Source organism: Heptranchias perlo, chromosome 6, assembly GCF_035084215.1.
Source record: "Heptranchias perlo isolate sHepPer1 chromosome 6, sHepPer1.hap1, whole genome shotgun sequence".
Classification (NCBI taxonomy): domain Eukaryota; kingdom Metazoa; phylum Chordata; class Chondrichthyes; order Hexanchiformes; family Hexanchidae; genus Heptranchias; species Heptranchias perlo.
The window spans coordinates 21,102,227-21,118,285 of record NC_090330.1 but is presented as its reverse complement, the minus strand read 5'-3'; the positions used below and the strand labels follow the sequence as shown (position 1 = coordinate 21,118,285).

At 40.8% G+C, this 16,059-nt stretch overlaps 1 protein-coding gene across 1 annotated transcript; it reads left to right on the top strand.

The window, feature by feature from the left end:
* The first annotated feature begins 2 nt into the window (after nucleotides 1–2).
* On the top strand, nucleotides 3–14,620 carry LOC137322817 (NHL repeat-containing protein 3-like). The gene is made up of 7 exons (XM_067985899.1): nucleotides 3–303; nucleotides 5,268–5,420; nucleotides 6,232–6,382; nucleotides 7,431–7,631; nucleotides 9,669–9,760; nucleotides 12,367–12,479; nucleotides 13,607–14,620. Exons 1-7 carry the CDS (start codon nucleotides 184–186, stop codon nucleotides 13,839–13,841), a joined length of 1,065 nt encoding a protein of 354 aa, XP_067842000.1. The 5' UTR covers nucleotides 3–183; the 3' UTR covers nucleotides 13,842–14,620.
* Nucleotides 14,621–16,059: the final 1,439 nt, after the last annotated feature.

Below are 16,059 nucleotides of genomic sequence, written 5' to 3'. Positions count from 1 at the left end.
TTTCTAAGTTGTTGCGCGCATTGTTTTTCAGTGTATTTTACGGATTTGTTGTCGCGTTTAATAGTTAAAGTTGTCTCTTGTTTATTATTCGTGCAAGACACACGTTGTGAATGTTTTATCTGGCAGCTAAGTAGCCGCCTTGCTCAGGTGGCGGAAGCGAACAGTTGGGGGAGAATAGGAAGTATGGTTAAAAAGAATTGGATGTTTGTGTCTGTGAAACAAGCCAAACCGGTTATCATTATAGTCATGTTAGTTTCGTTTTTATCGCTATGGATGTTGTTACCCACACGGTTTGCCAACCCGGTAAGTTTTAGAAGTTGGTTATTCTAAGCCTTCCGACCTGAGGAAAGGTTTCTAACGATGAAGATTCAGCCAAATAAGGAAGGAGCAAGGTTGTTGGGGGTAAACTACGTAATAAGCGTACGTACGTTTAAAAACTGCGAGGGATTGTTGAGAAATTGTTGAGTTGGAAGGTTTGTTATTCTAATAAACAGGGAATAGTTACAGGTGACCAGTGCCAGCAGGAAAATAGGCACTGGGCTTGTGATTTTTTTTCTGAAGTCCTAGACAGTTTTTAAGCATACTGAAAATATAATGCTGTATTGATACATGAAGTTTTTTAAATACCTGATGCTGCAGTGAGTTGGCACTGTTCTTTCCCCTTGGTTCAAATTAGGCTAGATATGGCATGAGATGTAGATCATAGAATGATACAAGCGCAGAAGACAGCCCCTCGTGCTTGTGTAGAACCCCTCATGCCTCTTTGAAAGAGCTATCCAATAGTCCCACTCCCCTGCTCTTTCCCCATAATCCTGCAAATCTTTATTGTTTTGATAAAGATTCTTTACCAGGACCTCAAAATTGTGAAACTCATCAACTCCCTCTGTCTTTTCCCTCTTCATGTGGAGATGCCGGAGATGCCGAAGATGCCGGTGCTGGACTATAACTTGGTGTTGTAAAATTGTTTACAATTTTCCCTCTTCCTCCAATCTTCAGTGTTTAAGCTTGATGCACATAATCACTACTTTTGAGTTACCTCATCTCTTTTGCAGTTTCAAATATTGTGGTGCCATTACTAGGGACCTACACTCTCCCCTTTGGCTTCTCAGTAGAAAAAGAAACATCAAGCTCAACTTTGATAGCTCCCGCAGGCTAATAGCCTGTTACTCACTGCTCAGGCTCATAGATGGAGAACGGCCAGTTGGGTAAGGTACGAGAGAACACCTCTTGTCTATGGAATTGTGTATTAACATCATCTGCTGTCTTCAAGAAAGCAGAAAATCAGAAGGAAAATATTATGTAAATATGCAGAAAAGCTGTTCTCAGTCCCCTGAATTCTCAATACTTTGAAAGTACGCTGCTACCCTCTTAATTTATAAACAGAAAGAAAAGCAGGTGACAGGATAATAGAAGCTTTCATACTTCTGTAAATGCTGTACCAATAAAGATCTTTTCAAATACATATGTGGTAAATGGTGAAGAGTCATTCAACAGATTCCTCAACCTATCAAAGGTTGAAATTAGCCAGCTATGTATTTTGGACAATGAACAGAGGACTAGCAGACACCATTACAAGATTCACAACCCTTATGTAAGGTTAGATATTAGAAAATAACTTTTTTCTGCTTCAGGAAGGTGAGACACCTTTTAAAAAGGAACTGGATTGATATCTGCTGAGAATGATGATTGACAGCTATTGAGATGTTAGCAGAAATAATATTTTTTCTGGAGAGATAGAGAAAGGAATTTATTGTTCTTTAAAGCAGGGGACCAAGAAATGGTGCAGGAGGGAAGTCAATGATGCATGATCTCTGGACTTCCTTATGTTTGTTTTAGAAAAGTAGAAAGCTGACATGCAGGAAAAGAAACATTTATTAGTTACTTGACATCTGTCTTTACTCAGGAAGAGGAGGGAAAGTTGCCAAGTTAGATTTCCAGGAACAGCACGATAGCCAACACAGATTTGTTGAAAGCAAATCGCGTTTGTGTTTTTTTTTTGAAGAAATGAACAATTGGTTGGAATAAGGGAATGCAGTAGATGTATTGTAAATAGATTTTTAGAAGGTGTTTGATAAGGTGTCTAAAGAGGCTTAGAAAAATCCAGGTGTATGGTATAAAAGGAAATGTAGTAGCATGGATAGAAAGTTGGTTAATGGTCAGAAAACAAAAAGTTAGAATAAATGAATGTTTGGATTGGCGATGGGTTGGAAGTGGTGTTACCCCAGGTGTTCTCAGCATATATAGATGATTTGGACTTGGGTAAAGTGGGCACATTCTCAAAACGTGATGATTACATAAAAGGAAGTTTGGCAAACAGTGAGGAGTACTACAAAAGATTAGGAAGACATAGGCAGATTAGTAGAATTGGCAGACTGATGCCAGATGCAATTTAATGTGAATAAGTGTGAGGTAATACATTTTGGGAGGAAAAACAAGGAATAGGAGTGTACATCAACAGAAAGTCACTAAAGGGTATGGATGAACAGAGAGAACACGAGTTCAGTTGCATAATTTGCTGGAAGTGTGAGTGCAGAAAAAAGGCCAGTAGGATTTTGGATTTTATAAATAAGGGAACAGAGTATAAGAGTAAAGAAGTAATGAAGTATACAAAATGTTGGTTAAGTCACAGTTGGAGTACTGTGTGCAGTTTAGAGCACTCCATTTTAGAAAGGGCAAGAAAGCTATAGAGAGCTTCCAGCATAGATTCAAGGGATGGATGTTATGAGGAAAGGCTCGAGGTACCGGGACCATTTCCACTAGAATAGAGACAGCTAAGAGGAGATTTAATAGAAGTTTTTAAAAGATTTTGAACAATTTTGTTAATGAGAAGTAAAAGGCAATCTCCTCTGACAAGGAGTCATCAATTTAAAATGATCACTAGGAGGGTGAGGAGAGAGGTTAGGAGAATTTCTTTTACACATGGTTGTTGGAGCACGGAATTGGAGTCAATTGCATATTTCAAGGGAAATTGAATAATTATTTGAAGCAATGGAAGATATTAGTCTGTGGGGAGAGAGCAAGCCAGTGGGATTCATTTTGGATTGCTCTTGCAAAGAGCTGGCCCAGACATGGCAGGTTGAATGGCCTCATTCCATGCTATAAGCTTCCATAATTCTGTGGACTTGGAAATATATTGCCGTTCCTTCATCGTCGCTGGGTCAAAATCCTGGAACTCCCTTCCTAACAGCACTGTGGGAGAACTGTCACCACACGGACTGCAGCGGTTCAAGAAGGCGGCTCACCACCACCTTCTCAAGGGCAATTAGGGATGGGCAATAAATGCCGGCCTCGCCAGCGACGCCCACATCCCATGAACGAATTTTTAAAAAAAGGATCTGTGAAAGTTTCTTTTGCCTGCTGACTGCAGAGATCCTATATGAAATTAATTTGGATAATCTCAGTATGGTTCTTAATGCAACACAAAATGATCCCTAATTTGATACTATAATGGCAACTTCATTCAAAAAAGCTGTATAGATAGCTGATATGGGAATGCCACTTGTGCAGTAAGGGCTGTTTTGAGGTTGAGAAAGGATTTAGCTCTGAAACTAACTTGTATCATTTCCAAATCTAGGAGTGTTTGATGCTAATAGCAGGTAGAAGCACCTTTAGATATTTTTTCTTTATTAAAGGCACTATATAAATGCAATTTTGTTGTCCAAAATACAGAAGTACTCTTTCCTAGCATCAATATTACTCAACTTGAACACAAAAATTCATTGAAAAAATGTTAAGTCTGAATTCCAAGAATGAATTTAATCGCTGCATCATTACCTTTTACTAATGGTTACAATAAATGTTCCAAAATGTTTCATGGAGGTATAATGGACTTTGTTTGTGAAATTGTGGGAATATTCAGTATATATTTACCTACAAATATAAAAAATTGTGACTGGCACTTCACCTGTCACACTTCATGTGGCACGCTCCTAGTTTTATCACACTTCTGTACAGAGAAACTCTTAAAGAACAGAAGATTGTGGGTTCAAGCCCCACTGCAAACCCTTGAGCACGTAATCTAGGCTGACACTTCAGTGCAGTACTGAGGGAGTGCTGCATTGTCAGAGGTGCTGTCTTTCAGATGAGACGTTAAAACGAAGCCCTGTCTGCCCCTCAGATAAAAGATTCCGTGACACTTTTTGAAGAGGAGGAGGGGAGTTTCCTGACGTCCCGGCCAACGTTGATCCCTCAACCAGCACCACCAAAAAACGATTATCTGATCATTTACCTTGTTGCTGTTTGTGGGACCTTGTGCACAAATTGGCTGCCACATTTCCCTAAATTACAACAGTAATTGCACTTCAAAAGTACTTCACTGGCTGTGAAGCTCTTCGAGACAGAGAACATCCTTTTCTCTTTTCAGATATTGATGGACCACCTGTATATTTCAGTATTTTCTGATTCTGTTCTTGAAATTGGACTTGAGATTGTTCCTAAAATCCAGACTAGGCCTCAGAACCATTATGCTTTAAGAACAGAAGTAAGAGATTTTTTTTCTTTTCAGGTCTTTCCCATCTTCTGAAAGTACTTGCTTGTGTGGGGGAACAGTTCTGCTGGTACCAGAGACTGTCTAATACACAATCCAAATGACCCTCCTTCATCTCTGATCCTAGATAGTAAGTGTCAGCAGACCTCTTGATCATGGGAATCCTAGGGAACACACATATGCACTTTCAATCAGGGGTTGTTGGACAGTGATCAGGAGCAAGAACCCTGGCTGATTTCTCCCTCCTCCCCAATTTACCCACTGAATTATTGAAGGAGCTTCAGTGATGATGCCAGGCCCTTTGTCAAAGAAGCCAAATTTCAAACAGCAAAGCAGTACAAGTTCATTAGCACAAATTTAGAACAAGTAGTGTCCTTATCACTTTTCCTTTAACAATCCAGTTATCCATCTACTCTTAACAACCATACAGATGAGACTGGCAGTCATCCACCTGCTCTTCGCTAGCGTTTTTCACAAAATTGCATTTAGAACAGCAAGATGTAACACAGTACGGTAATGGAGAGCTCGTTGTAAGCTATCCAGGGGTTTGAACATATGTGTTGAGAGGAGGCTCTTTTTTTTTCTTTCCAGTTATGATACAATGGGAAAACAATGTAATTTTCAGTTCACTGAATGGAAAAAGCAAAACTGAAGCACTGTTTCCTGTATTCTAATCTTTACTTGGTATTACACCATAACTACTTGACAAAACTTTGTAGATAGTGGACCAGATATTTTGAGGGCTGTGTTTAAAATTGTTTTTCATGCCTATATCCATCAGGCATCTGCTGGGTATTCCTTGGAGTCACCTAGATTGGCTGCGAAAAGTCTCTACAAACTGGATATTGGATGGCCTAAGTTTCCAAAATATTTCACGGGTCAAGTGTTTGGTGTTGCAGTCGATCCAGTGGCAGATATCGTTTATGTGGCACAGGTGAGTCACATATTTGCGCTTGAACACACTGTAACGTTATAATTGTTTAATACTCTCCTCACATTTTATTTAATTTCTCCTGTTTTGCTGATTTCTGACTAGGAAAGTGGGCTGGTGACTTGAACCCAGCCCACTGCCACTTGTGATTAAATTACTAGAGGTGAGCAGAAACGGTCAGGATCACTCTCCTCACTCCTTGTGGAGGTGCAACTACCTGCTGCTTTGCACCTCCAGTGACATAATACAACGTATTGAAGCACTAAACTAAAAGAACTTTCCAAATATAGGTATGTTGTGTTTTTAAGCATGCACCTTAATGGAAATCAGTGGAAAGTACATTTAGAAAGCTTCTTTATTCCATAGTAATAAATGTTTGAAACAATCTACCGAGCATGGTAATGGGGGCATAAACATTGGGTTTACTAAACATACAATTAGATGCCATGATGGGAATTCAGTCGAGTGGAGAGGTGAACTTAGATGGACAGGATGGCCTTTTCTCTTCCTATGCTCTAACTTCTTTTGAAGAAATTGGTGCCAAATTACCAGGAAATGGAAACACTACTTTTGATTAATTATGAAAATTCTTCACTCGCAGCAATCTATTCCAAGTCTTAACTAATACAGACACTATTGGACCTTACTTTAACTGCCAGAAAATAGAGTGAAGACAACATTCGGAAAAAAATTGTTTTGTGGTTCTAGATATAGCAGCTCAAAATATTTGGTGAATTAAATCAAAATGTTTTACTAATGGTTTAAAGTCTCACACTATTACAAGAAAATGTCATTATTTTCTTAAACTTTCCAGAGAGGAGAATCTGTATCAAAAGTTTTGATGTTTACAGAGCATGGATATTTCCTCAAAGGATGGAATACCACAACAATTGAGCTGCCACACGGGATATTTGCAACAAACTCATCACCTGCGCCATCCGTGTGGGTGACGGATGTTGGAAATGGTACGAATGGTATAGTGGAAATCACAGCTTCGGATTTTTTAAATATAAAATCTAAATGCTAAATTGTTATCCTGCACTTTATTTGATTGTAATAATTCTACCTGTTCATTCTAGGGGTAGGCACACATCATATGTAGTTTAATTTATATGCTGCAGGTTATTTTTCTGGTGTTAGCCCATTCAATTTCACAACTTGTCATGCTGGGATTTGAACTCAGGACATCTGGTTGCTAGTCCAGTGCCATAACCACTAGATTACCATGCCAAATATGGCACTTAAGGACACATGGTGAAGTGAAGCAGGGTGGTCTTTAAAATCAGTTTCACTGTATGCATTCTATAATAGTATACTTGTCTCACCTTATCAAAAGGTGACGTTGGAAAAAAGATTACGTTTTGACCTGGGGGTCTATGATTTTATTTCAGTGAAAGTTTTGGCAGTTGTTATTTTGATATGTAGTGGAACAAGTACCAGCATCCATCGAGTCTCTTACTATTTTACTAACATTTAAAAATATTTACCTCACTTTACCATCACAAGGTTTCAGTTTAGTCCTGCCTGACCAACCTCCTTGACTTTTTTGAGGAAGTAAATTCCTAAGTGGATGTTGAAAAGTCCAAAGATGTGTACCTAAACTTCAGCGAAGATTTTGATAAAAGTCCCACATGAAAGACTACTGCTCAAACTTAAGCTGGCGAGTATCCTACTTAGAGGTGGATAAGAAATTGGCTGAAAGATAGGAAGCAGCAGTTACTACTTAGAGAAGTGAATTCAAACTGAGGATGTTTATGGAGTGGAGTGCGCAGGGATTAGTCCTCAGGTCTGTACTGTTTCTAATCTACATTAAGACCTGGAACCAGAAATACAATGCAAATTGGTCAAATTCGTAGATGATACTACAGTGGGTTGGAGGAATCTGCCATGTTTGCCTACTAAACAATAGAGACTGCGCTTCAAAAGTAACTCAATTGCTATGAAACACTTTGAGAGACATCATGAGGATGTGAAAGGTGCTTTATAAATGCAACTTCTTTCTTTTTGTTCTAGGAAAGTATGGGCACACAGTCAAACAGTACACTCCATCTGGAACACTTCTTCAAACTCTGGGGACACCTGGGACTCCTGGCTCTGACTTGTATCCATTACAGTTTGATCAACCAGCAGAAGTGTTTATTTCCCGCAAGGGGGAAATGTACATTGTGGATGGTGATGGAGGCTTAAATAACAGGCTAATCAAACTGGCAGAAGGTAATTGTTTAAATTGTTAACTTCAGTGAGTGTTTGAATACTATCTCTTTCAAAGTAATTTTATTTGTGGTTTGAGTTTACCATATTGTAACTATCTCGAGGTAGGGGGCAGGGCTTGGGGGAGAGATTTAATTTCTATCCAGTTTTCTCCCCGTTTCATCTCAAAGCAGTGAGTCATGCTGGGATATAGACCCATGAGCATGACCAGTCTTCAAGCCATCCAAGTTGCCATTCTTCGTGTGATAGTGTGTTGGTAGGATATTTGGCTTGGGGGAAGGCAAATTGCAGCTGAACCCATTTCTGTGCTCATTGGAGATCTGCATGTACTTTGCAGCAGCAGTCAGAAACAGAAACGCTGGCTAATCCCACCCCCTCCCTGAGCCCAGGGATACTGAGGCACATTGTAGTGATATGACCACAGCCCTGATTGAGATCAACTGCCTCAGCACAGAGTAGGGACTGAACCTGAGAGCTTCCTTGCCTGTGACTCAGTACAGTACCACATTTAACCACTGGGAAATCACTTCTAATGAGAAAGTACTTCTAATGTTTAAAATTCTGCAATAAAATAAGTTCTAGCAGGAATTGAACCAATAACCATAATAACAACAAGCTTGCAGCACTGTCCTGGCAAATGAGCTGCCTTAAGATTTCTCCTGTTCCTCCCGGTTCCACATTCAGGTAAGTATTTTTTTTAATTCACCTTTTTGTGGTGGCCTGCAACGGTCCTTGAAGGACCGCTGGTTAGGCCGCAAGTAGACCACATTTTCCTGAGCATAGCCGACCCACTGCAGGCTGCGTTCAGGGCAGCCCAATTTTATAAATAGGGATATATAAGGAGCCTAATGCCTGTTTCATACATGGGCTATGGACTCCTCTTTATCTGCCTTTACCAATATGGCAGGCAGCGCACTTCTGGCATGAAATGAGTACGCGTGCCCTGCCCATCATGTTTAATGCTTTGGTACCCATTTTGCACCTGAAAAACTGATGCACCATCAAAATTCTAGGTCCATGATTTGTTGGGAGGACAAATGTTCTAATTTTGTGACAAAATGTTTTCCAATTGACTTCCCCAAAGCTTACAAATTTCTGCAGCTCCCCAATTTAAATTTAGCTGTAGTTGTAAAGGCTCCTTATGAGACAGCTGCCATAAAATTAAAAATCTCAAATACTTTTTGTGGAAGAACACTTCTTAAAAAAAAAAATCAAAATAAGTGCAGCTAAGATAATGCACGTAGGAATTTTCATTTTTAAATCTGCTGCTTTAAAGTGTGTAGTAATACCATATTTGGATCCTACAGCAGCCCAAGAATTTCTTCCCTTCTTCCCCTCACCTCCTCACCCCATTCTAAGGAGTCCCCAAACTCAGCTTTGATATTATGGAGAGTTGCCTAACTACAGTCAGGTCCTCCTCTGCAGGACGGAAAAAGCTGAGGGAGAGACATCAGCTGGCAATTGTTACCTGTTAGCTGCTACCTGAAGGGCAGAATCGGTGGAGACCCAGGAACATGTAATCTGCTGCCCTTTCAGACACAGGTGGTGCAAGGCCTGTTGAGACCAAGGTGATTAGACAGAAAATAGAGGGATTCATAACCTATTTTTAAAAATTCTGTGTTAGATGAAGTCTGTAAGCCAATCATTTGTAATACCTGCATGACTTATATTATTAAATCAAGTGATATCTAATGTTAAGCCAACCTCATCCCTTGTATTCAATTAAATTCTGAAACTATCACTGTCTTGTTCCTTTTGATTGTTCTTTTCTAGCAATCTTATGTTTTATATCTAGCAAACAGTTCTCATTGGGAAGTAATAAGGGTTAGGAGTATATCTACACCTGACCTGGAACTGGTTGGCACTGGGACTGGTTAATATATAGGATCTATACATAATGTGCACCAATTTAATCTGGTGCCTGTTTACTGCTGTATTCATCCATACACTTTTTTTTCACCTAGTTAGATTATACTCTACTGGAAGTGAATAAGTGAAGAAAATAAATCTTTCTCTAGCTGGTGTTTTTATCTGTTGTAGACTTTACGATAACTTGGGTGCAAGGAGAAAAAGGGGTTAAACCATCTCAGTTTTACATTCCACACAGTGTAACTGAAGATACTGTAGGAAGGGTAAGTCTTAGCCAGTGTCATTGTTAAATGAAGTGACTGAAGGTGCAGTTTCTAAATCAGAAATATATTGGAAATATGGCCGTTTTATCGGTATGACCGTTGAGTGTATTTGGGTCTGTGCAAAAGATATAATTAACTGGTCTATAAGAAACCAGTTTTATTATTCTTTTGCAAAATATTATTGATAATTTGCTAATATTCAACTGAAATTTTGTGTGCCTGTGAATATAAGGGTAGATTTTGTGAATTTGTGCTCCAAGTGCAGAACTTTGCATTCCAGTTGTGCATGTCGGGAAATTGGGTGCAGGAGTCAGTGCACACTGCAAGATTTTCTGTGCAATGAATTTATCTGCACCTCAATTCCCAACATGCGTTCCCGGCGAATTTGTTAAATCTACCGTATAATGTACAATTTGTTAAATTTACCCTATAATGTGTAATTTGTTAAATCGACTGTATAATGTACTTTTACATGTGAGTAGAACCTATTCACTAAAATTCAGAGGAATGGATAATGCAGCAAACTGCAACTGTATTTTTACCTCCCAGCTCAGGCAATATATTCAACCCAAAGTATGGGATAATATCAGTCTGCCTCTTTCTTCCTACCCTGTAAGGTCTTAAATGAAGTCAGTTTGGGTAGTCTGAACCTGATTCCCGATTAGACTTCACCTACATGAAAAACTGCTGTTTGACATTGTTGGCTGGTCTCACGCTGGGATCACAAGAATGGTTGACAGAAATATCACAGCATTAATCGTCATTTCGAAAGGCACGGATTAATCAAAGACAGTCAGCGTGGATTTGTTAAGGGATGGTTGTGACTGACTGACTAACTTGATCGCATTTTTTGAGGAGGTAACAAGGAGGGTCGACCAGGATAGCGCATTTGACATACATGGATTTTAGCAAGGCTTTTGACAAGGTCCCACATGGCAGATTGGTCAAAAAAGTAAAAGCCCATGGGATCCAAGGGAAAGTGGCAAGTTAGATCCAAAATTGGCTGTGGCAGGAAGCAAAGGGTAATGGTCGATGTGTTTTTGAGACTGGAAGGCTGTTTCCAGTAGGGTCCCTTGCTTTTTGTGGTATTTATTGATGATTTGGACTTAAATGTAGGGGGCATGATTAAGAAGTTTGCAGATGATACAAACATTTGCCATGTGGTTGATATTGAGGAGGAAAGCTGTAGACTGCAGGAAGATAGCAACGGACTAGTCAGGTGGGCAGAAAAGTGGCAAATGGAATTCAATCCGGAGAAGTGTGAGCTAATGCATTTGGGGAGGGCAAACAAGGCAAGGGAATATACAGTAAATGGGGAGGATACTGAGAGGCGTAGAGGAACAAAGGGACCTTGGAGTGCATATCCACAAATCCCTGAATTTCCTTTGTTGGCCAAGGCATAGAATATAAGAGCAGGGAGGTTATGCTAGAGCTGTATAAAACACTAGTTAGGCCACAGCTTGAGTACTGCGTACAGTTCTGGTCACCACATTACAGGAAAGATAAGAACATAAGAAATAGGAGCTGGAGTAGGCCACCTGGCCCCTTGAGCCTGCTTCGCCATTCAGTAAGATCAAGGCTGATCTTCTGCCTCAACGCCATTTTCCTGCACTGTCGTCATATCCCTTGATGCCTTTAATAAGATGTGATTGTACTAGAGAGGGTACAGAGGAGATTTATGAGGATGTTGCCAGGACTGGAGAATTTTAGGTATGAGGAAAAATTGGATAGGCTGGGGTTGTTCTCTTTGGAACAGAGGAGGCTGAAGGGAGATTTAATTGAGGTGTATAAAATAATGAGGGGCCAAGATAGAGTGGATAGGAAGGAGCGGGGGGCATAGATTTAAAGTGATTGGTAGAAGGATTAGAGGGGAACTGAGGAGAAATTTTTTCACTGAGGTTGGTAGGGGTCTGGAACGCATTGCCTGAAGGGGTGGAGGAGCAGAAACCCTCATTGCATTTAAAAAGTACTTAGATATGCACTTGAAGTGCCATACCCTACAAGGCTATGGACCAAGTACTGGAAAGTGAGATTAGGCTGGATAACTCTTTTGGCTGGCACAGACACGATGGGCCGAATGGCTTCCTTCTGTGCCATAAATTTCTATGCTTTCTATTTCTATTTCTATACTGTAAGGGTGCCCTTTTAAGAGTGGATCAAGGCACATTATTGGGGCAGGGTATATGTACCCATGAGCTGGAAATGCTTGGTGCAGACACTATGTGTACAAACTGGTAAAATATTTAATTTTCATCACTTGCATCAATCACCACAATGATTAAAAGAATTCATAAAATATTTAAACCAAAATAATATTATGATGTGTTTACCTCACTATAACCGTTACTCTGTCTGAGTGGGAAGGAAAAATCTGAAGTTGTTGATTGGCACCATTGCAGGCAGACCTGTTATCATATGAACTACATAGCAATATGAATAATGGCTTAGGAGAAGCCTAAGGACTTTCAATAGCTCCTGGCCAAAGGAGATGGCATTACAGCAAGTGGCTCCATTGAGGGCACAAAAGCAGAAGCAAAATAAGAGAAAAATGCAAATCATAGTATGCAAATGATTCTGTCTGTAATTCAATTATTTTATAACTGTAGGTCTGGGTAGCTGACAGGGGCAACAAGCGTTTGCAAGTATTTGATGCTGCCTCAGGAGAGTGGCTAGGGTCCTGGGATAGCTGCTTCACAGATGATGCCCCTTACTCTGTTAGGTGAGTTCAGATTTCCATCAACTTATTCAAAATGGAGAATCCCAGTATCTAGAGTGAAACCTGAGGATTTCATGACACTTTGTGTTTTCAAAAAATATATTTTTTTGCCAATCCTATGGTGTCTATGTGTGTACCATTCCTTGCTTTTGATCTTGATGCACACAGAAGGGGGTCAGTGCAACTAGCCTATTGTGCTTTTTATTTTTTCTTCTTTTCCTGTGGGAAAGCATGAGGTCTGCACCCAATGCCTCCCTTTGGCTGAGATTGAGAATTCACAATGTAGAAATATTGGCTGTGAACCCATTCCTTCCACTTTCACAGTACCAACAATGGCAAACATGTTTCGATTCTCTTCATCGAACAGAAGCTCAATAAAGATCACGGGCCCAAAATTCCTATGGGGTTCTACTTTGACGGGAGACCAGCAAACCCCAACAGAAATGGAGGAGACCAAGTCACTGCTATTTTTGGGAGTTTCTGTATTGACTTGTATGGGGTGGAACTTCTGTCCATTCCTTACAAGGCAAATGGCAGGTGGGGATTGGGGATTCTTAAGTCGGGAAACCCCAATCCTAGCCATGAATGGGTACCCAGCATACTAGTGGCAGCTGGTATGCCAAGATCGATTAGGCATTCCCGCCTAATGAGCAGCCTGGTCCCATGAAGGGGAAAATTATTTTTCACAAGAACAATTCCTAGATCAGGGCCCAATTGGATTGGTGACAGAGTTGGAGGGAGGGGACTCGGCAATTCCCCTCTTCCACCCCTCCCCAAATAGATGGGCAGGTGTCCAAATTTCCAGGCACATGGACATGTGCCAAAGATGTGTCCGAAGTGGCACTTGCACCCACCTGCCCTGTGCAAATGTGGTGTCTTACCACTGACCCTGCAAATTTTGGCAAGGTTCAGTATTGGAGGGCACTGGCAGGAGCAATGGCTATGATTGGAGCCAGTGGAATTTTGAGGCTTGTATCTATCAGACTGGTCATAGGTAAATCTCACTTTCCTAAGAGTTTAGATCATCTTATGCAGTGTTGTGTAACTGCATTTTCCTTTTTGCATGCAGCAGTCTTCCAAAAACAGTGATTTTTAACTATGTTCCTTTTTTTCTTTTTTTAACTTTATAGGCTAACATCTGACAACAAGTACTTTGTTGTGGCCCAGTTGAACATCAACAGAGTGATTTTCTTGTCTGTCCCACCAATAGGCGACATTGGGAATTGTCTGAAAGTGGATACAATTCAATTGGCTGATGACGTGAAACCACACCTGGTGGATGTTAGTCGGAAAACTGGTGCCATTTACGTGGCCGAAATCGGTGCACGACAAGCCCAAAGATATGTACCTAATATCAGGAAATAATTTTTGTACCTTGAGTTGCAGTTATACTGCCACTTTCACATTGATGCAAAGTGGCTTCAGATGTGTAGCAACGTAAGAGAGGCAGTATAACGCAGGTGTCATGTCCTGATCTGAACCTTGAGCACACTAATACAAAGCAGTCTAAGACGCCCTCCAATAGGCTGTATCATACGGCTTTGCATTCGTACTGGCTGTGGTATAACTCCAGTCCAATGTAAAGCCAGATTTTTAAAAATTCCTAAGCTGAGAATTGAACCGGGAAGATCCCAGGTTTGATTCCTAGTTTGTGCTGAATTGGTTAATCTCAGCGAGGGCTACATTAGGGGCAGTACAGTTGTATCGCCCCTACCTCAGTGCCCCAGGTTAGGGTGGGGGAAAATAACATGGGGTTCTGACTTCTGAGTGCTATCCAGTGACCCTTGCTGAAAGTGAGTGTGTAGATTTTGATTGAGGACAAGAATGGATTTGCCTGTGAATACCCCCTGCAATCAAATAATCAGCTGACATTCATTAGCAAGGCTCACACATGAATAATGACCACTTGAGCAATGAACAGCAGCAGGTTATTACTCATGGAACCAAACCCCAAAAAAGAGTTGATGAATGAGGAGAGGAAGGAAAGGAAAAAATTAACAAAGAGGAAAATGAAACAAAGCAAAACAAATAGTGAAATTGCTCTGTCTTTCCAAATACTGTGCACCATGCTAAAGTTTCTCTTAAATTGAATTTAATATATTAAATGTAATGAACATACCATAAAATAAAAAATGTTGGGTGTCTATGTGGAATTCTGAGCATTATTGCAAACAGACAAGTATTCTTGATAATCATTGAACTGATTTCCTGCTTGGGTTTTTCCCCCTCAATTTTCTCTGCACCTTTGTATTGCCCTCAGAATTTATCCTCATTTCAAACTTGCACCCACATTAGGTTTTCTCTCCTAAATTAGCAACAACTCTTAGAAACCTTTGTACAAAGTTTAAGTTCAATGAGTATTGTCAGGTCTGCATCTAAAATGCACCATTTCAATACCCTAGCGAGGCTTCAGATGGCAGAAAAATGCATTTTAATCAGCTGGAGACAGTTATACCTTATCTCAACCTATGTTTCATACACTCATAATATTGAGTGTTTCACTTTTGGGTTTTTGCACTAGATATTCTCCTTAGGTTCAGTGTTAATGACCATTCCTGTGAATGGACTTCACATTCTCTACAAACCAGATTGTGTCTTTGTCTGCCCAATACCTAGTAAATGGAAGAGACCCAGGGATCGAACAGAAAACCCTTGCTACTATATTCTGACTTACTGGGAAATATCATGGGCTCAATTTTCAAATGAAAGTCCGGGTGCCTAGGGGGCAGGGGGGCAACAAAAATCCAGAGCGGGAAAGGAAGCCGGCTCCAACCTGCCGACTTCCGCGTTTCACACAGACGCATCTGTGTGCGCATCCATGTGCGCGCACACGTTTCAGGAATTAAAGCCGGCGGACTGATATTTAAAGCAGTCATTAAGATAGTTAAAGTTGTTAAAGTATTTAATTTTATGGTGATTGAGGCAGGGAAAGGATTTTAATTCAGCCTTAGCGTGTTTCCCGTGCTGTGTGAAACACTCCATGTTGAAGGAGTCGTGTTTCAGCCGGCAGCCATTTCGACATTTAAATGCCTGTTTGACAGATGGGGATAAAAGGTGAGTTATTGCAGCAGGGCACTCGTTTCTCTCAGACAAACTTTTGGCTGGGAGATCTTTGTGTTTAGACTGAGAATTCTTGGTTTCCACTCAGAATTGTTCCGTTTACTCATATTGACCAACTTTCCGGACCCCCTCAAACTGACACCATCAGGATGGGGGGGGGGGGGGGTGGTGGGGATGGCTCCCGTACCTGTGCTACCATTCCACTCATGCAGGGGTTGGATTCCTCCATCCTCTGCGCTATTGTGGAGAGTGCGCGTGGCACCTGTTTCAGTAAGTCGCAAATGTGCTGCTGTTGCTCAGTCATTCTCCTTTTAAAGGATGGCCCCCAGGGTTCAGCAGTGCGTCCAACTGAGCAGAGCCTGGAGAAGAGTGCGCCCACTGACACAGACTCTCCACAGCTGCCTCTGCCACCAGTGTCTGCTCGTGCTCACTTGTGTGTGGTGACTCACCAGGTGCCAACCCAACTAACTGACTACTAGGTCCCACCGAGGTGTGAGTATCTGCGCTGGTGGATGGCTCACTA